The sequence below is a fragment of the Artemia sp. Qi Xiang Cuo genome, chromosome 9, assembly GCF_049724085.1.
Source record: "Artemia sp. Qi Xiang Cuo chromosome 9, ASM4972408v1, whole genome shotgun sequence".
NCBI classification, from domain to species: Eukaryota; Metazoa; Arthropoda; class Branchiopoda; order Anostraca; family Artemiidae; genus Artemia; species Artemia sp. Qi Xiang Cuo.
The window spans coordinates 52043627-52066753 of NC_142802.1; the positions used below are offsets into that span (position 1 = coordinate 52043627).

Here is a 23127-nt window from a genome sequence, read left to right on the forward strand (position 1 = left end):
AGTGTGCTGTGTAATTATTTGATTCTTCTTTTTTTATCCTTTTGTCTCTTTTCATCTGTTGTTTGAAGTGTTTGCTGTATGATGGGTTTTTCAATAAGTAACAATGATAACTAAATATTGGTCATTACATGACATTGCAATTTATATCATATGACTTCAAAAATCATCTCAAATAAAGGACATAAATCATAGATAGCACGATAGCCCTGCCTTAGTAAAGAGCAAATTGGGCACAATTAGGTACTTAATTTAATAGCACATCTGTGTTTTGTATTTTCTGGAAAACTGAGATGATGAATTGGGAGAATCAAACAATCAAGGTACACCCAAAAAAGGGGGTTCTTGCAAAACCCTTCAAAGGTGTGTATTGTTTCTTGATTTTCAACCTAGTTCTCCAGAAAACGACAAATGTAGATTTGCTCCAAGTGTCAGTCTAGAGTCACAAATAGGACTTAACTCAAGTTAAACTAAGTTAGAACTTCATTCAAATAGCTTGGACCAAGTGCTGAATATTCCATGGCTTACTTTTTACAATGAGTCAAACTCTTATGATAATACTGAACAAAAACAGTCAGATTCTAATATTGTATCATCGTTATATGTCTGAGTTTTTTGCCCACCCACAATGGTTTAGTGAAGGGACTATCAATATCTTTGGTTAGCACCTTTTAAACAAGGAACAGATTTCAATACCCTTTGCTTTTTTCATTTATTTATTTTGATAATGTTGTTATTATTAGCCCTGTTAGCTGTCCATTTTGCTACAGGTATTTTTGTTTAATTAGATGATTTTTTCTCTTCATTTCAGACTCCTAATGCATCCAACCCTTGAATCATCTGGAAATCTAATATTCTGATTTTTCTTTGGTGGTTGTATATTAAGTATGCAGATAAACCTATCTCAGGAGTCAAGTAATGTATCTAGCAGGTGAAGAATGTTGTCTTGCATGCTTGCCTTTTATATAGTTGCTTATGTGATTGCTTGCTTATGTTTGCCTTTTTATGGTAGTTGATTTAGTTTCAATATACTATTTAAATTAATCGAAAGTGAGAGCCATTAAAAAGGGTAAAAATGAGTTTATAAGATGGAAATTTTTTACATAAGAGTTCTAGTTTGGTTTAGGTCTGTCTAGTTTTGGAAGCATAGTTTGTTTCCCAATCTAGGTGAAACATAGATACTGAAATCTTTGGAATGGGCTCCACCTGCCTCATGAGGTTGAGGCCACTTTTGTAATGGAGCGTTTGGTTAGGGAAAACCCGTATCCAGAGGTATGTGGTCAGCAGATAAAATCTGCCTTGTCCCAGACAAACTCCACTCACCTCCACTTGGCAAAAAGGACAATATTTGGCAATCTCTCATCTTTCATCTGCATAACAACGTGTCCTAGCCATCTCAACCTTTCTGTCATTATAGTCCTAGAAAGCAGGATAGAACCACATCTTTTGTACAGCTTACTGTTTGAAATATGGTCAGTCTGACAGATTCCCAAAACAATCTGTAGAAAATTCCTCTGGAAAACATCTAATAAATCTTCTTCTGTCTTTCGAATTGCCCAGATTTCAGAACCATGCTTGACGTCTATCGTCACTGTAGCTTCCAATATTCTAATCTTGGTTTGCAGACCTATCTTCCTATTCTTCCAAACTCCTTTCAGCTCTGAAAAAAACAAAAAACCGTTGGCTATTTTAGTTTTAACATCTTTACTGCATCCATCATCCACTTGCTCGACCTTCTTGTTACCCATCTTCACCTCTTTACCTTCACTTTTTCCCAGTCTAAGCGATTTAGTTTTGTCAATATTAGTTTTCAAGTCTATTCTTGTGCTGTAGACTCTGAAAAATCATTCATTTTGCTATCATTTTCATCTATGATGCTTAAGTCATCTGGATTGTCAAAAACTAAGATAGCTTTATTTTTCCCATTTGTTTCCAGCCTTCACCATATTCCTTTGGACAAAGTCCATCAAAATGATCTTTAAAAATTGGGATAGAACTATAATCCTGCTAAACTCCTTATTCAGTACAAATCCAGGCATTAAACTCATCTCACCTTAACAGCAGCAATAGTATTCTTGTACATAACGCTAATCAGTTTAATCTATTTACCTGATATACCATACAGGAATAGGACCTTGGATACAGCTTTTCAATAGGCTGAATCAATTGCTTGCTCATAATTTATAAAGCTAAGTGCTAAAGGGGTCTGATGACTGAGGCACTTTCCAATCATTAATCTAAGAGCAGAAATTTGGTTGATGCATCCTTTCCCTTCCTTAAACCGCACTGTTCCTCTCTTAAAACTTTTTCAACAGCAACTCTAAGTCTAAAAGCATCATCATACTATGTAATTTGTTTCTTACAGAAATCAGGCTAATGCCTCTGTAATTCCCACACTCACTCTTATCACCTTTCTTACAGAGGGGCTCGGAGACAAAGAGAGTTTGGTTTAGCATATTCTCAAAATGTTTTGTCCATCTCTCTTTGACTCTTTCCTTATTACTAATTGTACCCAGTTCCTATCTTTAACTAGGACAAGTCTAAATTTACTGTTCACTTTCAGCTTTTTCATGCTAATGGAGTATTTTACTCTCTCTCTCTCTTCTATTTAACAGCAGGCGGGCTTTTCAGTAATGCTATTTAGCCCTTTTCCTTTTGATTCACTCTGTGGGCTGCTGAATTACTAGTTTGATTTTTTCATATTTATTGGATATTTTCCGATATCTTTCAGTTGGTCTTTTGGCTCTAGGAGTTCAAATATAAGATGAGAGATGTCGAATTCTATACTCAGTGTGGATGTATAGTTGGATAGGCTCTTGGCTGATAGTGAGATTTTGTGGGGTTTGAAGTATTTTAGCTGTTTACAAAGCATAGTATGTTGTGCAGACGTCAGCATATTACATTCAAATAGGCAATGGTCAATTGTTTCATTATTCATATTACAATGCCTGCAAAGAGGGGACAGGGGAATTTAACCCCTTGAATTAGGAAACTTATACGAGAATGCAGTAAAATATAGTCCATTTGTTCAAGACCTAATTCTATGGTAAATCTAAGAAAAATACTTATTGGGTAAGGGGGAAAGGATAGGATTATTGTTATCAATATTAGTATATGATAGTCTCCATAAATAAATATCTCTAATCGGGATTGGTCTCCCAATTGGCTGGTCAATATTTATAGCATTTTTTGCTATTTCATCAACCTGATGATTACCACTTATACCAGAGTGGCTAGGAATGTACTGAAAATAAGTTCTTATGCCACTTGAAGCAAGATTATCTATAATTCTGAGACAATGATAAGTGTCAATGTCCAACTTATACTGAGGAGCTGAGCCAAGCAACTGCAAGCAAATGCTTGATAAAGAGTCGGAATATACTATAATATTATTTGAATTTGCAATCAAAGGTTGGTTTTCCTTAAGGTGTTCTAATGCCATGAATATGGCATTTAACTCAGCAGACATTATAGATACATTATTATATAATCTCTCGCCCATTGCAATTTTCAGGTGAGGAAGGAAAGCACCACTTGCTACCTTCTCATTCATTTTTGACCCATCAACAAATATTTGGAATTGGTTTTTATAGGTAATTGTATTAAATTCAGCAAATTTTTTCTGGACAAAAGCAATGGGGGTTAAATCTTTATTCCACTTTGAGAAATCAGTATTTAATAAGGGAATTGACCAATTCCATGGAGGGGATTGGGAGAAAGTAGGTGCAATAGACTTTGCCGGTACAGGGAACTTCTTCTGAATATTGGCATACTCATCTTGAATGCCTCTATACATGGCTGGATTTCTTAACCAATTATGTAGAGTGTATGAGCTATTTGATTCAATTTTTGTAAGATGTTTTGTCAAGAGAAAGCTAAGTCTCTCCCTTATTGTGGTTAATCCACTCTCCATAAGCAGAAATTTGGTGCTTGTGGGTTTCCTAAGACCAAATATGAGACATATTATATCATTTTGTGTTGTTTCAATTTTTTCGCATCTGGGTCTTTGCACATGCACCATAGACGATGAGCCCATAGTCAATATGGGGTCTTATATGTGATATATAAAACTAGAGTAAGGTTTTCTCCTTACAGCCCCAGGGTGTGGAAAGACGTCTTTTTAGTGTAGTTGTTTTTCTATAGCATTTTTTTATTGTGTTTGAAATGTGGAGGTGGAAATTAGTTTTTGGTCAAGCATGAGACTTAGGTAATTAATATGGTTATCTTCTGAAATAGTTGTTCCATTTGGAGTTAGTTTTGCATTAACATGGTTTCGCTTTCGATGAAATTGGATTATTTTTGACTTGGTAGGTGCAATGGGTAAATCTGAATGTTGAGAGAATTTTTCAAATTTGAAAAGTGACTTTTGCAGATTTGACTGTGCTATCTCAAAGGTGTTGCCAGATGACCATAGCACCAGATTGTCAGCATATTGTAGATTCGTGTGGGGGAGGCTCATGTCACAGATATATATGGCAAAGAGGAGGCAACTGAGGACTGCTCCCCGAGGTAGGCCTTTGGTTAATGTCTTTTGGGGTGAAGAGGCTGAACCAACACAAACAATGAAACTTCGCACTTCTATGAAGGATTTTATGAAAGATACTAGCTAGGAGGGAAGTCCAAGGTTTGCAAGTTTGTTTAATAGGATTTGGTGGTTCACATTGTCATATGCCCCTTCAAAATCTAGGAAAGCTGCAACTAGGACATTATTTTTTGAGAATGATTCATTTATTGCGTTTGTTAGCAAAATGAAAGCATCTGTTGAGGAGTGGTGTTTCTTGAATCCAGTTTGAGTGTGAGGGATCATATTATTTTTTTTTAAACAAACCAGAGGAGTCTGTAATAGATCATTTTCTCCATTATTTTACCCATCACAGGAGTAATCATTATGGGCCAATAGGACTCAGGGTTATCTTTGGGTTTATTTTTCTTTAGGATTGGTAGGAGGGACGAAAATTTCCATATATTGGGGAACATAGAAGATGCCCAAGCGTGATTATAACAATTTAGCAGTTCCTGTTTGTGTGAAGGGGTGAGTTTCTTTATCCATGTAGGGTGTATATTGTCATAGCTGCCGCTAGTTTTGGTCCTAATATGATGTATTGCAGTATTCATTTCCTGTATTGAAAATGAAATAGTTATGTATTCGGATCCCGGGCGTGGTTGGTAACTAGGGTTCAAAGGAATTGTGGACATTTTTCTTCGATTATTTGATGTTAGCTTATTATCAAAAAGAGTTATAAATAGCTTAGCTTTTTCATTATCATTGTCATAATGAGTATTATTATGTATAAGCTCATACAGGAGTGGGTTGGGGGAAGTCTTTTTCCCACAGATATGGCTTATGAATTTATGTATAATTGGCTCATGTGTTTCTCTGGAGAGATTATTTGCAAAATTATTCCAGTATTTATATTTAGCATCTATTATAGTCCTTTTTAGATTAGATTCTGCTTTTAATTGTTTTAAATATGTAGTAGGTGATGGTTTTTTATGAATGCTCTCCTAGCTGCCTTTTTTGTTCTCCATTTCTTTTGGCACTCATTTGTCCACCATGCTTTAGGAATGTGTTTAGGGAAGGTTTTCTTGGGTGTTGTCCTGGGGATAGCATGATTAGCTGTATTTATTAGTAAAGATACCAAGAATTCAGCATGTGTGTCAACTGTTGTGTTTGAAATGCACGAATTTTGGGTGAAACTTGTAATTTCATTATTTAGCTTATTTTGGAACATAGACCAATTTGCTTTAGTGTTGATACATTTGGAGGTATGTCATAGAGTTTCAGCGGGTTCATTTAGGGAGCAAACTATAGCAAATTGGTCAGTACATAGACTATCAATTTTATATATATAAATTTTATTCAAAATGTTTAATGACACAATTTGTAGGTCAATTGTGGAGAATCTGCCACTTTTGGGGTTGAAATATGTATTCAGGTTTGGAGGGGTAGCAACAGCTAATTCAGTATTATTTGAAGTCATATGCTCAATCAATTTACCAGCTTTATTTGCTGGTTTATTCCCCCACAAAAGGCTGTGGGCATTGAAATCTCCACAAATAATGATATTTTTTAACATATTAGAATTATTTGTATATTTAAAGAAATCCAAGGCATTTGTAGTTTGGCCATTGGCGCTATAACAGCTTATTATGTAGATTTTTAAATTATTCAGCCAAACACTGATACCGATTGCATCAACATCACTTGCAAAATTTAGAAAATTGATGCCAAAGAATTTTATATTATTCTTAACTAATAAAGCTACACCACCTCCCTTTCTCTCTGATGATCTATCTCTTTTCAGGATAGTATATCCTAGGTAATTAGTTTGAAGATTTTGGTTTAATTGAGTTCCATGGAGGCAAGAAATATCTATAACTTTATTAACCATCAAAAATATTCGTTCACTCAACTTATTTTTAATAAGTGGTTTTACTTTCTACTGGAGTATTGATATGTGTTGTGTTGATGATTTATTTTTCATATGACTATGTATCAATATTCAGCTTTCTTAAAAGTAAAGCAAGATCTTTTTTTGCTTGAATGAGCATATCATCAGGGATGTAGATTTTTGCCAATTCTGCAATGATTTTTGTTTTCTCTAGTTGATGTATGTTCATGGCCTGTACTGCATTACAGTCTAGAATGAATAAGCATATATTTGGGAATTGCATGTTTGGTTGTGCATCCTGTTTGTCAGTCAAGGGATTAATTTCTGGTAGTGTTTCTGGTTTGTTTCTTCTTGGGAGGGAGGGCCAGGCTGACCTCATCTCACCGGACAAGGAGGCTTGTTGACTTGGTGATTCCTTCTGATTGGGATGTGAGCGAGGGGGCGTTGAGGATGGTGTTTTAGACGGGGGACTTGCGGCCTGGGGGGCGCTGGACGTAGGGGATTTGGTTGGTTTTATTACGGGCTTTATTTAGGATTGTTCGGCAGCATTTGATTCCATTTCTGCGAAAGGGTATGGAATGTCCTTTTCTGTTGTTATTTGGAATGTTAATGCTCTTTTCTTATATGCAAGGCATAGTGATTTATTGGTAGATTCATGTGGGCCTTTGCAATTGATACATGTAGGCTGAGTGTTGTTGCAAGTTTTCAACTCTTTAGGATGGAATGCTTTACAATTACTACACTCTAGGAGAATTTCATTGAATTTGTTTGTTGTGTGTCCCAGTTTGAGACGCTTCTGACACTGGATAGGCTTTGGTTTGTATTCCTTGTGCGGTTTGATTTGCCCAAATAGGAATAACTTTTCTGGGATATTAATTTTTTTCCTTCAGTTTAAATAAGAAGGATCTACTTGTTTTTAGGCCATTAGAGGAATGTTTACCAAGTTGGGTAACATCTTCAACTGGGATTGTGTTGCCTGCCCTATCTGAGAGCCCTTCTTTTAACTCCTGAATGGGTATTTCTGGGGGAACATTATAAAATACTATTTTTGTTGGGGATTGGTTTGGGTTCCATTTAGATGCATTAATTGGGGTATTCAGAAGGGATTTTAGGTTAATTATTCTTTCTACTGATTTTTGATCTTTGACAGCTATTAGCAGAGATCCATCATGGTGAATATTAAGAGAGAACATTGATTTTAGCAATTTGAAAATTGCAACTCTTATTGCAGTAATCTTTTTTATTTCAAAGGGGGTAATAGGAGAAATTTTAAGGTAAATTCCTAATTTTTGGGAGGGAGGATCTTGGGCGGGGAGAGGGGAAATGCTTTTGATTGGGGAGATTTTTTTCCTTTTTTTAGAGCTTCTAGATAGATTACCTTGAAACCCATCTTCATAATTTATTGCGGCATCAACTTCTACATTGATCAGTGTCCTGTTCTCAGGATCGAAACCATCATTTGACATCTGTGATAAGGATCTGGCCCCGCCCAAATGATTCTTAATTGCACAGGGCTGTGGGGTGGGGTTATGGGGAACATTTTTTTGGGAAGACTTCTTAGCATTGTCTATTGGAATACGCTTTAAACTTAAACAAGAAAGGATATTACAATGATAAAAGACCGTCTGCACTCTCCTGTGGGGAAAGTTTCACCATCCACAGAAGAAACACCACAGTATTGCCCTGAGGAGGATTTGAGCACGATTGGTTCGGTACAACTACTGATTAATTGAGATAATAATTCACAAGAAGTTTATTTCAAATTTCTTAAAATGTTGCTGCTGAGTAATTTTACTATTATTCCGTCTGGCTGCATCTTCTATATCTTCCGCAATTTCATCCATGGCCTCCACTTCACACCTCCTTAACTCGTATTTGAATACTTTCTCTACTTTCCATACATTTTTCTTATTTTCATATGGCTTTTGAATCAAATGCTTCTTGCACAAGCCCCTCCTCTTCTCTGCTATACGTAAAGCATTTCCACTTATATTCCTAGCTGCGTTTCTAACTTTATTTGCGTAAGACAGCATCTGCTACTTTACAAATTTTTCTAAAGTTATTCCGTTCATCTTCTATCCAATTTTGGACTCTTTTAATTTAAACTCTTCTCGGAAGGTAGTTACCCTTCTTAAATTTCATCTTAATTTTAATCCTAGACACTTCCAGGTGTTTCTTTTAACTTTTAACATCAGTAACACCACTCCTGTATACTCTAGTATCTTTGTAGTTATCTAAGTACCATTTTGCTTGCCCCAATAGCAATTCCTATTCTATTTGCTTGCCCCTATAGGAAAAACATTTCCAGAGCATGTACTTATGGATTTGCTTGCCTTATGTTTCTTGGCGTCTTTCCAGAGCATGTACTTATGGATTCTAGTCGACTATGTTCACTCCCATGTTATTCTAAGGGTTTATGTTCCCTCCCATGCTATTATAAGGACTTATATTCCCTTCCATGCTATTCTATAGCGCTATGTTCCTTCCATTTTTATTCTATGGGACCTCTACACGTGATTAAAAACGTTATGAAACTACATGCTATTTGCTTATACCCCGTTGGTACCATTCCAAACGAGCGGGGATTCCCCTCCTGTTCCTAAACATTGCAAAAAAGATAGCAGTATGAACGGGGAATTCCCCACACAAATTTGTTTCAACTCCAAGTTTTTCAACCAGAGTGTTTTTTTCGAGCTGACACCTGTTTTTTAGGCAGCCAATCAGAGAATCGCATAACAATTCGTCATTGAAATCCCGTATAAAATGTTCATGCACTACAATTTAATTTTCATTATGTTTCAGCATATCGAACATCCTACACTGAATTTTATTAACTTTGAAAACAATGGATATTTCTATTTTAAATGTGAGTATAGTTTACTGGATTTATTTCCAGATAAATTCAAATTTCAGGGGGACTTCCTCCCCTCCAACAATACAAACCCTTAAAATATGATGTGCATAGTCGTTAGAAAACGCTAAGTATGGTTTTTTCTATTATGTAAAACAAAAACCCCCTCCTCCATTGCTGTGTTATGACCATAATTCCTTACTGTTTAGTTATTTTGTTCAAAAATATCCTTTTTCCCGTCGTCCATCTAAAATGTGCTATTTTTTTCCGGTTTGAATAAAACCATCCATGTTGGGACGATTTCAAAACAACATTGGCATGCGTCTTATCGGAGTTAAGATAACAAAAGGATGGAAACATGTAATTCTAAACGCTTTGAAGAATTTCTTTTTCTTTTTTTTTTGGCCAAATTAGACTAGATGTATTTGATGAAAGCAAATGGATTTCACAGATGATTAAGAGGCTTTTATAAAAAATATAAGACAGGTAAGGGGCCAATGTATCAATTCTAACACGGTTTTTTATTTACTTGGTACCCGTTAAAAACGAAATTTTTGTGTTAAATAAGTAATTCTTGTATCTTTTAAAAGAGCTTTACGGGGTTTGAGAGAGTCTCTGTTCCCTGATTCCGTGTGGTTTTTCTTTACTTGGTGCCCATTAAAAGCGAAATTTTTGTGTTAAATAATTAGTTATTGTACCTTTTCAAAGAGCTTTACGGAGTTTGATAGACTCGGTTGCCTGATTCCTTGTGGTTTTTCTTTACTTGGTGCCCAATAAAAACTGAAATTTTGTGTTGAATAATTAGTTTTTATATCTTTTAAAAGAGCTTTACGGGGTTTGAGAGACTCGGTTGCCTGATTCCGTGTGGTTTTTCTTTACTTGGTGCTCATTAAAAACGAAATTTTTGTGTTTAATAAGTATTTTTTGTATCTTTTAAAAGAGTTTTTCGGGGTCGGAGAGACTCAGTTTCCTGATTCAGTGGGGTTTTTTTTTACTTTTTTCCCATTAAAAACAAAATTTTTTTGTTATATAAGTAGTTATTGTATCTGTTAAAATATCTTTGCTGGTTTTGAGAGACTTTGTTGCATTGTATTTTCCATAGTTTTCTTACAAGAAACTAGAGTTTACGGCCAAAAACCCTTAGTAGCTCAGATTTTATAGAAATAGTTTTATTTTTCGATCCGAAAATAGACTAAAGTTTCAGATTTGAACCAGAGAATTGTATTTTCCATAATTTTCTTACATCTTTGGAAATCATTCACGATAACAAACATGTTTTCGACCAGATGGGTTTTTGAAAGCACATTCAGCATAGCGTGCGCTATTTTTTTTATTATCATGAACCCTTTAGAGACCAATTTGATAAACTTGGAGAAAGTTCAAATAGAATCGTTACTGATATTGATATTAGTGCGTAAACTACAAACTGACAAAAAATATCCAGAACTTTTTTCTTTTAGCATTGACTTTGAAGACATTCCTTCATCTTAATTGGCTTTAGAAATATCACGCAAAATAAAACTAGCCAAACCGTCGTTGCTTTGTCGAATTTTGAGCAAACAAAAGGATTGTAACACCTGATTGGCTCGTTTGTATGCAATTTCAAGCCAGTGAAAAGAACGAAACGTCTTTGAGAGTAGTAAGTATCTATGGAATTTGCTCACGCCCCTAGGAATTCCTATGCTATTTGCTCACGCCCCTAGGAATCTCCATGTTATTTGCAGAGACAATGGATTTGCTTGGCTTATGTTCCTTTCATTGTTATTCTATGGGACCTCTACACGTGATTAAACACGTTATGAAACTAAGTGCTATTTGCTCAAGCCCCATTGGTACCATTCCAAACGAGTGGGGATTCCCCTCCTGTTCCTAAACATTGCAAAAAAGATAGCAGTATGAACGGGGATTCCCCACACAAATTTGTTTCAACTCTAAGTTTTTCAACCAGACAGGTTTCTGGGCCAACCAGACAGGTTTTCGGGGCCAACCAGACAGGTTTCTGGGCTAAAACGGGGATTCCCCACACAAGTTCGTTTCATTCAAATTTCAGGGGGACTTAGCCCCCTCCCCCTCCAACAATACAAAACCTTAAAATATGACGAGTATATTCGATAGAAAACGCAAAGTATGCTATTTTTTTCCATTTAAATAAAATCACCCCCCCCCTCCTTTGGTTACGATTGTAATTGTCCTGAAACAGTTCTTTTCATTCAAAAAAATTTCATTTTCCCATCGTGCGTTTAAAATGAGCTTTCTTTATCAGCTTAAATAGAACCATCTGTGTTTAACCTTTTTACAAGAGGGAGCGATTTCAAAACATCATTTGGCAAGCGCATTATCTGAATTATGAAAACAAAGGAATGGAAACGTGTAATTCTAAACGCTTTTGCCATTCAAAAAGCGAGGATTTCTGTTAAATAAATAATTCTTATACATTTTAAAATAGCTTTAAGGGGTTTGAGAGACCCAGTTGTATTATTCTGTGTGATTTTTTCCTGACTTGGTGACCATTCAAAAAGCAAGAATATCTGTTAAATAAATAATTCCTATACATTTTAAAATAGCTTTACGGGGTTTGAGAGACTCTGTCGTTTTATTCTGTGTGTTTTTTTCTTTACTTGATGGCCATTCAAAAAACGGAGATCTATGTTAAAAAAATAATTATTATACCAATTAAAATAGCTTTACGGAGTTTGAGAGACTCTGTTGTTTTATTCGGTGTGATTTTTTCTTTACTTGGTGGCCATTCAAAAAGCGAGGATTTCTGTTAAATAAATAATTCTTATATATTTTAAAATAGCTTTACGGGGTTTGAGAGACTCTGTTGTTTTATTCTGTGTGATTTTTCTTTACTTGGTGGCCATTCAAAAGCGAGGATTTCTGTTAGATAAATAATTCTTATACCTTTTAAAATAGCTTTACGGGGTTTGAGAGACTCTGTTGTTTTATTCTGTGTGATTTTTTCTTTACTTGGTGGTCATTCAAAAAGCGAGGATTTCTGTTATATAAATAATTCTTATACCTTTTAAAATAGCTTTACGGGGTTTGAGAGACTCTGTTGTTTGATTCTTTGTGATTGTTTATTTACAAGGCTGACATTCAAAAAGTCAGAACTTAAGTTAGAAAAATATTTTTTATACATTTTAAAAAAGGTCTACGGGGTTTGAGAGACTCTGTGGTGTTATACTGTGTGACTTTTTATTTACTTGGTAGCCATTTAAAAAGCTAGAATTTCTGTTAAATAAATAATTCTTTTTCATTTTAAAATAGCTTTACAGGGTTGGAGAGACTCTGATGTTTTGTTCCGTTTGATTTTTTCTTTACTTGGTGTCCATTCAAAAAGCGAGGATTTCTGTTAAATAAATAATTCTTATACCTACTAAAAGAGCTTGACGGGGATTGCAAATTTCTTACAATGTTGTCTTATTTATTTCGAATTCAATTGGTGACCACAGAATAAGCGAGAATTTCTCAGAAATAAGTGATTTTGATACCTTTTGAAACAGCTTAACGATGTTCATTAAGATCGGAAAAGTTATTCGTAGTTAATTTTTCTTTACTTGGTGGCAATTCAAAAAGCGATGATTTTTGTTAAATAAATAATTCTTATACATTTTAAAATAGATTTACGGGGTTTGAGAGACTATGTCGTTTTATTTTTTGTTATTTTTTCTTTACTTGGCGGTCATTCATAAAGTGTGAACTTCTGTTAAATAAATAATTCTTATTCCTTTTAAAATAGCTTTACGGGGTTTGAAAGACTCTGTTGTTTTATTCCGTCTGATTTTTTCTTTACTTGGTGGTCATTCAAAAAGCGAGGATTTCTGTTAAATAAATAATTCTTATACATTTTAAAATAGCTTTACGAGGTTTGAGAGACTCTGTTGTTTTATACTGTGTGATTTTTTTCTTTACTTGGTGGTCATTCAAAAAGCGAGGAGTTTTGTTAAAAAAATAATTCTCATACATTTTAAAATAGCTTTACGGGGTTTGAGAGACTCTGTTGTTTTATTCTGTGTGATTTTTTTTTTACTTGGTGGCCATTCAAAAGCGAGGATTTCTGTTAAATAAATAATTCTTATATCTTTTAAAATAGCTTTACGGGGTTTGAGAGACTCTGCTGTTTTATTCTCTTTGATTTTTTATTTACTTGGCGGCCATTCAAAAAGCGAGGGTTTCTGTTAAATAAACAATTCTTATACATTTTAAAATAGGTTTACGGGGTTTGAGAGACTCTGTTGTTTTATTCGGTGTGATTTTTTCTTTACTTGGTGGCCATTAAAAAAGCGAGGATTTCTGTTAAATAAATAATTCTTATACCTTTTAAAATAGCTTTACGGGGTTTGAGAGACTCTGTTGTTTTATTCTGTGTGATTTTTTTCTTTACTTGATGGCCATTCAAAAAGTTTTTATTTCATTTATATAAATAATCATTTTAACATCTGATAAATCCTTTTGGAGTTTAAGAGTCTCCGACATTATAGTCTTATGTATTTTTTCTTTACTAGGCGACCACGCAAAAAACGATGAGTCCGGTAAGAAAATCTATCCTAATACCTTGTATTATAGATTTAAGAGGGTGGATAGAATCGTTTGATTCATTCATCTAGCTTTTTTTTTTTACTTGTCGACCATTCAAAAAACGAAGATTTCTGTTAAATAAATAATTCTCATACCTTTTATAATAGCTTTAGGGGGTTTGAGAGACTCTGTCGTTTTATTCCGTGTGATTTTTCTTTACTTGGTGGCCATTCAAAAAGCGAGGATTTCTGTTAAATAAATAATTCATATACATTTTAAAATAGCTTTACGGGGTTTGAGAGACTCTGTTGTTTTATTCTGTGTGATTTTTCCTTTACTTGGTGGCCATTCAAAAAGCGAGGATCTCTGTTAAATAAATAATTATTATACATTTTAAAATAGCTTTACGAGGTTTGAGAGACTCTGTTGTTTTATTCTGTGTGATTTTTTTCTTTACTTGGCGGCCATTCAAAAAGCGAGGATTTCTGTTAAATAAATAATTCTTATACATTTTAAAATAGCTTTACGGGGTTTGAGAGACTCTGTTGTTTTATTCTGTGTGATTTTTTCTTTACTTGGCGGCCATTCAAAAAGCGAGGATTTCTGTTAAATAAATAATTCTTATACATTTTAAAATAGCTTTACGGGGTTTGAGAGACTCTGTTGTTTTATTCTTTTTGATTTTTTCTTTACTTGTTGGCCATTCAAAAAGCGAGGATTTCTGTTAAATAAATAATTCTTATACCTTTTAAAATAGCTTTTTGTGTCTTTCTGAACTTTCTGTGAGAGGCGGGGGTAAGTATTTAGTTTAAATAATTCCAGGAGGAATTGAGTTTTGTGGCTGATGCGAAAAAATGGTACGTGTGGGGTAAATTAAGTTTTGAGGGGGGTAAAAATGGTAGTTATTTAGTACCCGGTAAACAGGTGACTTGAAATGCTTCATTAGAAATAGTTTATTGAAATTAAATAATTTCAAAGTATCAAGTCACATGATAGTTATGCTATTGTAGAAAATAATTTCAATGATAAATTTAATTTACTTTTTTTTTTTAAATGTGACTCAAAGACGTTTCCTTCCTTTCACTGGCTTGAAATTGAATACAAACGAGCCAATCGGGTGTTACAATCCTTTTGTTTGCTAAAAATTCGACAAATCAAAAATTGTTAGGTTAGTTTTATTTTGAGTGATATTTCTAAAGCTAATTAAGATGAAGGAATGTCTTCAAAGTCAATGCTAAAAGAAAAAAGTTCTTGATATTTTTTGTCAGTTTGTAGTTTACGCACCAATATCAATATCAGTTACAATTCTATTTAAACTTTCTCCAAGTTGATAAAATTGGTCTCTAAATGGCTCATGATAAAAAAAAATAGCACACACCATGCTGAATGTGCTTTCAAAAACCCATCTGGTCGAAAACATGTTTGTTATCGTTAATGATTTCCAAAGATGTAAGAAAATTATGGAAAATACAATTCTCTGGTTCAAATCTGAAACTTTAGTCTATTTTCGGATCGAAAAATAAAACTATTTCTATAAAATCTGAGCTAATAAGGGTTTTTGGCCGTAAACTCTAGTTTCTTGTAAGAAAATTATGGAAAATACAATGCAACCGAGTCTCTCAAACCCCGTAAAGCTCTTTTAAAAGATACAAGAACTACTTATTTAACACAAAATTTTTTTTAATGGGCACCAAGTAAAGAAAAACCCCACGGAATCAGGCAACCGAGTCTCTCAAACCCCTTAAAGCTCTTTTAACAGATACAAGAACTACTTATTTAACAAAAAAATTTCGTTTTTAATGCGCACCAAGTAAAGAAAAACCACACGGAATCAGGCAACAGAGTCTTTCAAACCCCATAAAACTCTTTTAAAAGATACAAGAACTACTTATTTAAGACAAAAATTTAGTTTTTAATGGACAGCAAGTAAAGAAAAGCCACACGGAATCAGGCAACCGAGTCTCTCAAACCCCGTAAAGCTCTTTTAAAAGATGCAAGAACTACTTTTTTGACACAAAAATTGTTTTTTAAATGGGCAATAAGTATAGAAAAACCATTCGTAATCATCCACCCGTGTCTCTAAAACCACGTACAGCACTATTAAATTAAACAAGAACTTCTTATAAATCACAAAAATTTCGTTTTCTTATGACAGCAATAAAATAAACCCAACTAGATATATGACGGCCGTGTCTCAAAAGACCCGTAAAGGTCATTTCAGAGTTACAAGAGCTCCTTTTATTAGAAACTAATTACGTTATTATAGCGCACAAAGTAAAGACAAAACACGGAATCAGGAAACCGAGTCTCTCAAATCCCGTAAAGCTCTTTTAAAAGATGCAATAACTACTTTTTTGACACAAAAATTTCGTTTTTAATGTGCACCAAGTATAGAAAAAACACACGTAATCAGCCAACTGAGTCTCTCAAACCCCTTAAAGCTCTTTTAAAAGATAAAATAATTACTTATTAAACACAAAAATTTTGTTTTTAAAGGACAGCAATTACAGAAAAACCACACAGAATCAGGCAACCGAGTCTCTCAAACCCCGTACAGCTCTTTTAAAAGATACAAGAACTACTTATTTAACAAAAAAATTTCGATTTTTATGGGCACCAAGTAAAGAAAAACCACACGGAATCAGGTTACTGAGTCTCTCAAACCCCTTAAAGCTCTTTTAAAAGATACAAAAACTACTTATTTAACACAAAAATTTCGTTTTTAATGGGCACCAACTAAAAAGAAAAACCAAACGGAATCAGTCAACCGAGTCTCTCAAACCCCGTAAAGCTCTTTTAAAAGATACAAGAACTACTTATTTAACACAAAAATTTCGTTTTTAATGGGCACCAAGTAAAGAAAAAACACACGGAATCAGGCAACAGAGTATCTCAAACCCCTAAAAGCTCTTTTAAAAGATAAAAAAACTACTTATATAAAAAAAAAGTTTCGTTTTCTTTCGTCAACATTTAAATAAAAAACTCAAGGAATCTGACAGCCGATTCCCTAGACCACAGTAAAAATCTATCACAAGATACAAAAATTCCATATATTACAAAAAATAAGTGTTTTTAATGGGTACTAAGGCAATTAGCAAATCTCGAACACAGGCACCCATGGTCTCTCAAACCCCTTGAAGCTCTTTTAAAAGATACAAAACTACCTATTTAACACAAAAATTTCGTTTTTAATGGGCACTGAGTAAAGAAAAACCACACGGAATCAGGCAACAGTCTCTCAAACCCCGTAAAGCTCTTTTAAAAGATACAAGAAATACTTATTTAACAAAAAAATTTCGTTTTTAATGGGAACCAAGTAAAGAAAAAACACACGGAATCAGGCAACCGAGTCTCTCAAACCCCGTAAAGCTCTTTTAAAAGATACAAGAACTACTTATTTAACACAAAAATTTCGTTTTTAATGGGCACCAAGTAAAGAAAAACCACACGGAATCAGGCAACCGAGTCTCTCAAACCCCGTAAAGCTCTTTTAAAAGATACAAAAACTACACTAGATTTCCACTAGATTTTACACTAGATTTCCAACGACTTTACTCGAAACAAACAGTGCAGCATCAAATTGTTATTTTTTACTTCAGATAATGATAACATATAACATCTTTTACACTTCAAATAGGTGTCATCTCCAGCACTTCATCGCACGTAGCGTTTGCCTTGGTCTTTAAGCCAGCGACAGCTTTCAGTATGCTGACAGTTGATGAAGTTTTATCTTCGTTTTTCAACCAGTAATTGACTCGAATAAGTGAGACTAGGGTGACATTATCGAGACTATTTCGGATGTCTGTTTTGATCAATTTCAGGAGGCTGAACAAACGTTCAGCTGGAACATTGCTAAAAGGTAACAAGAAGATCAACGATATGCACTTCCGCAGTTCCGGGTACCTGATTTTGCCACTACGAGTCTTCAGACCAAGTATCTTCTTCCAGTACTGGTCAACTGACAGGTCTTCAACTTGGGCATCTCCCAAATGAAGTTCAGTGACATCAGTCATTGCTTGTGACCTCCATTCTACGTCCGTATTCTGGAGCGAACACTTTTCTGTTAGAATAGGAAATCTCACAAATAGTGGTCTTACGAGATTTTGGCTTCAAATTTCTTGCATTCCTTGGTTCAACTAAAGCCAAAATGTCATAAAATTCGTCTCCGAACTTAAACTGGTCTTTGATCTACTGGATTAGGACAATATAGTATTTTCGATACGGCTGGTAAAAGAGATCAATGTTATCGCTTGGGTCTTGAGCATTTTCGAGTTCTCGCATGGAGTCGGTTGCAGCTATTCCCACATATGTCTGGTTTAAAGGCAGGTACTCACTTGAAAGGTAAGGATTCAGTTCGGTAAACGAACCAACACTGCAAATATAGTCCAGTTTCATGAAGTTAGACGCAACATCATTCACAAGTTTGCTGACACTTGCCTTTAGGGAGTGGAGAAGTGGGAGCTCGGATTGAAAAACTGTATTGAATTCGTTGGAGAGGCCAAGAGAGTAGTCCATGAATTCAAGGTATGGCTTAGTCAACTTGCTTTGTAATGTCGAAAAGATAAGGTCATTTGTTGCAGTTGGGTCGTCAAACGTGGTTTCCTCAAAATACTGAATAAGAGCAACCCGTTGCTCAATAAGCCTCTTTACGCAGGCCTGAAGGGATAACCAACGGGTCTGTCCCGGAGCAAGTATTCGGTGTGCTTCGCATCGAAAGAATTCCTGAAATTCGGCATACTTATCTCGCCTGGAAGCGCTTCTGGAAAAGTGGGTATAGATATTTTGTGCCAAGTCTTCTAGTGTCTTGGGAAGTAACAAGCATGCATAGGATGAACATAAGTGAATAAGATGGGATGAGCATTTCACATTCAGGATGTTGGGCACCATAGCTTTCATAAGTGTTGAAGCAGATCTGTTGGCTCCAAACATGACGTTAGTTGTATCTGCACAAAATCCAACAATATTTTTCCAGGGAAGCAAGTTTTTTCAGTAACTTGTTTGATGCTGTTAGTCAGACCCTGAGTCAATCCAGCACTACACTTGACCATGTCCAATACTTCGACATGAAGTTTTAGATCTTTCTCACTAAAAATATTACAATGATAGCTAGTTGCTTATCAACAGTACGATCAGTGGTTTCGTCAATTATCACAGAGAAAAAAGTGGTTTTGAGCAACTCGACTAACTGGTTCTGTAGCACCAACAAAAAATTCTGTCGCAAAATATTTGTAGCTTTCTGTTTACCTAGAGTGACCCCTGTCAGGGCCTGGTCTTTGGGAAATAATTTTCTCAGGAGAAGGATCAAGCTGTCTGCAAGACGTAATGGCAGATTATGTTCTGCCAAAAATATGCAGATGCGCTGTTCAATTTCTTTGGAATGACTGCCTATAGTCAGAAGTTTTTCAATGATGCCACTGCCAGACTTTGTCTCAATTTCATTGCTTGCTTTTATGTGCTGCTTGGTCAGAACATGCTTGGTCAACTCTGATTTCCCACAATACACATTTCAAACAGAACTTACAGTATGATACATAAGTCTTCTTCTTTGACTTGTTTGACACTCTTTTCTCTATCCAATTTTTTAACATTGGTAACTGAAGCCACTTGTCAACAAACTTTTGCTCATATGTTTTCTTTTGGAAATTCTGACCTGAACCCTGTTTTTTTTTGGGGGGGAGTCACCAGGAGGTGAACTTCGGGAACATCATCATCTTCACCATCCATTCGTTTTTCAGGAATAGACACAATTTGAAGATTATCTTCCTCTGAGTCAGTACACTGGCTTTCAGACGAACTTTGCATGTCTATAATCCCAAGAAAAAAGTATTTTATTAGTGATCAAAACCAGTCTATTTCTATAATTACTTGTACAAGGATAAAAAATACCTAGATCATGCTAAACTATGCTCATGGGCATTAACGTACATATCCTCAATTAACTTAAATTACCTCATGTATAATTTGGGTTTGCAGTATGGAGGACCAAAAATTTGCAATGGGTGCATTGCAAAAGTTTGCATTGCAAAGTATGCCTAGCTTGATAAATGATAATCTTCAGATTTGGAATGCGACTTTAAATGGAAAAAGAAATTTGTAACCCAATTCTTCACTAGAAGAGCTTTGCTTTGATGTCCTCTAACCTAAGAGGGACCACCCAAGTAAAAACAACACAGAAGAAGTTTTCGTCTAAACCTAGCTTAACAAAATGCTTTTATTTGGTACTTTCACATTGCTGCAGTCCGAGGCAAAACAGCAGATTTTACTTGATTCAAGATGGCAAGTGGCAGGCAGTGGACATGAACAAAAGAATAAACTAATTATTATTGTTTTATTTTTATCAGATTAAAAATAAGGATACTCAGAGCTAGTTTGAACAGAATGCAGGGTCCTTTATAGACAGTATGGACTGCAAATTTTGTCTGCAAAAAAGCCACAGTTTGCACCAGCACCAGCATCTGTCCCTAACTTTTGGCACAGAAGTCACATGCTGTATAGGAGGGTGACCTTAGATTAGCGTCGTTCAGGACCGTACTTGCTAGAAACAAGTCTTTCAACTTCCCTAAATGTTTTGTGTAATTGCTTCTGCGATCAGAACATAGCTGGAATCCAGGTCTATCTATTGGTATGTCATTTCCTGCCTTGGTTTTTGAGCTAAGCAATAGAGAGTTCCATTTTGTGTCAGGACAAAACATCACTGCCGGTCATTTATCAAGTTGAAAATTGTATTTTCATGGTTTAAATCATATTTTCTTATTTCCTAATTAAATTGAAGCCCTTCTGACCTGTTTAAAATTGCTGTAGTCACAAAATCAATAATAATATCCATTTTTGTTAGCAGAATTACTTTTTCTTTTTTACTCCTAAAGAGGTCAGATGTGCTCTAACTGGAGTGTATGATCATAGAAGAGAATTTATAACACTGAAAGAAACTTTTAGCATTGAAAAATTACAGTTGTTGTCCTTTCACCCATCGACCTAGGTCACCTCCCTGTATCCTGCCTGTATCAACATCCACTTTGGTGCTAATGTTAATAATCTTTGAGACAGATATCACAGGTAACACATACTGATGTTGATGTAAACTCTGACTTTTTGCAGACAAAATTCTGTGATCCCCACTGTTTTATAGATTAAGGACCAGATTTATTTCCACAGTTTTAACACAATTCTAGCATAGGTCTACTCAAGCCACTCAGGATTCTTTCAATCTGCTGGTGACCTCTTTTTCCCATGGTCATGTGCAAATCCGCAGGGGACCATCCAAATGGAGCACCAGCTGCCTTTGTAAAAAAACAGCTCATCATGGAACATATTTACTGGTGACCCCACTCTGGTCCAGCTCAGGCCAATGCAAGACCCCACTCAAGGTTACCTACATATGACAATATAGAATATTTTTTTTATATCTGAGCAATAGAAAATTTTCATTTACTCTTATATAGAATGCAGAATAAAGTCAAACAGAAGAAAGTATAATGCTTTCTCCTATTATGTAGAATGATAAAAAGTCATACTGATGACTTTATGCCTCATTCTTTTATAGAGCAAACATACATAAAGTCATATAAATGACTTTTTATACCTCATGCTATTATAGAGCCAGCAAAAATAAAGCCATACAAATGACTTTTTATATATCTCACTATTATTAAGAAAACATGAATAAAGTCATACAGATGCCTTCTTATATCTTACACTATTATAGAGCAAACATGAATAAACTAATGCAGATGACATTTTATACCTTGTACTATTATATAGCAAACATGAACAAGTCCTACAGATACCTTGGTATTTTTATGTTAAATGCACTCTTTTATATATGTCAAACTGGAGATACAACAGAAAACCCATTTTGTATGGGTTAATTTAAGACACTATTATGCAGTAATTAATGCTTAGCATGGTTTCCAATGTGTTGACAATATTTAAACTGTTGTTTTTGGGGGTTTAGGGGGAGAAAAAGGTACCTAGGTTAGGTTACATATGTAATATATGCTATGCTTTGCGAAGGAATTTTCATGCCTTGTATGTTTGTAATTATATATTTCTATTTCTAGAGAAATGATGGAGAATGATATTAAGTCTTCTGTATGACTTTTTAAACATCAAATTATTGTTAAGAAGTACAAATAAAGTTACACAAAAGACATTTTGGTTATCTTATTTAATATATGATCCACTAAAATTTCATACAGAAGAAATTATATTACCCCACTGATACATAGAGAAAACAACAAAAAGTCATTTGTAAGACTTTATTTCTGTTTGCTCTATAATAGCAGGAGGTGTAAAAAGTCATCTGTATGACTTTATTGATAATGCTTTATAGTAGAATGATATATTAAAAAGTCCACTGACTCAGGATTCTTTCAATCTGCTGGTGACCTCTTTTTCCCGTGGTCATGTGCAAATCTTCAGGGGACCATCCAAATGGAGCACCAGCTGCCTTTGTAAAAAAAAAAACAGTACTAAAATTCTATTTTAGCTACTTTTGACTATCTTGGAAAGGGGCTAGGTTAGGAAAATGAAACTTTTAGGGATGGGTCTACAGGTTCAAGTATGTCCTGAAAAGGTATTTTGAAGTATCCACCTCCACTCCTTCTCCCTCTAGAGGGTCCTGACCTTTGATGAACTTTAAAAATATGTGAGTCATAGAAGTGAAACCTTGCAAAGTAGATCTTCTTCTTAAGTAAAGTACAACAAAATTTTTTTCAGCTTCACAACTTTGCTCAATCCCAATTTATAAGGTTTTAAAGATATGCAAATACATTTCCTAAATTTTGGAAATAAACCATTTATATGTCTTAAAATTCTGCTTAAATAACTGAAATTGCATTTTCAGAGCTAAAGCCAGAGAAAAAGAAACTGATAACTGAAAATTAAGATAAAATGTTGTTTTGTCAAAATTTCAATGGGTATAGACCTGTTATTTAGGCAAATTTCACGACCCTCTAGAGGAAGAAGGAGTGGAGGTAGATACTTCAAAATACCTTCCTTGGACATACTTTAACCTGTAGACCCATCCCTGAAAGTCTCATTTTCCTAATATAACCCTTTCCCAAGATAGCCAAAAGTAGCTAAAGTAGAATTTAAGCAAAACAGCTCATCATAGAACACACTTACTGGTGACACCACTCTAGTTCAGCTCAGGTCAATGCACCACCCTACTCAGCTCAAAAGTGAATTAATTACATGAGCTGTTTTTTACAAAGGCAGCTGGTGCTCTATTTGGACAGTCCCCTGCGGATTTGCAGATGAACACAGGAGAAAGAGATCATCACCAGATTGAAAGAATCCCTAATGGTAAGTGCATAGGTTGCATGCTCCTATTCTACAATTGCTTCATAGCCTAACCAATACTCC

General features: G+C 34.9%; 1 protein-coding gene across 1 annotated transcript in view; it reads left to right on the forward strand.

The window, feature by feature from the left end:
* Positions 1-808: 808 nt before the first annotated feature.
* The window catches only part of LOC148948783 (histone-lysine N-methyltransferase EHMT2-like), a 71523-nt gene continuing 49204 nt past the window's right edge, over positions 809-23127 (forward strand). The window contains exon 1 of the mRNA XM_089094087.1: positions 809-928. Within this exon, the coding sequence (XP_088950213.1) occupies positions 885-928 (44 nt within the window). The 5' untranslated portion in view covers positions 809-884. The remainder of the gene's footprint in view (positions 929-23127) is intronic.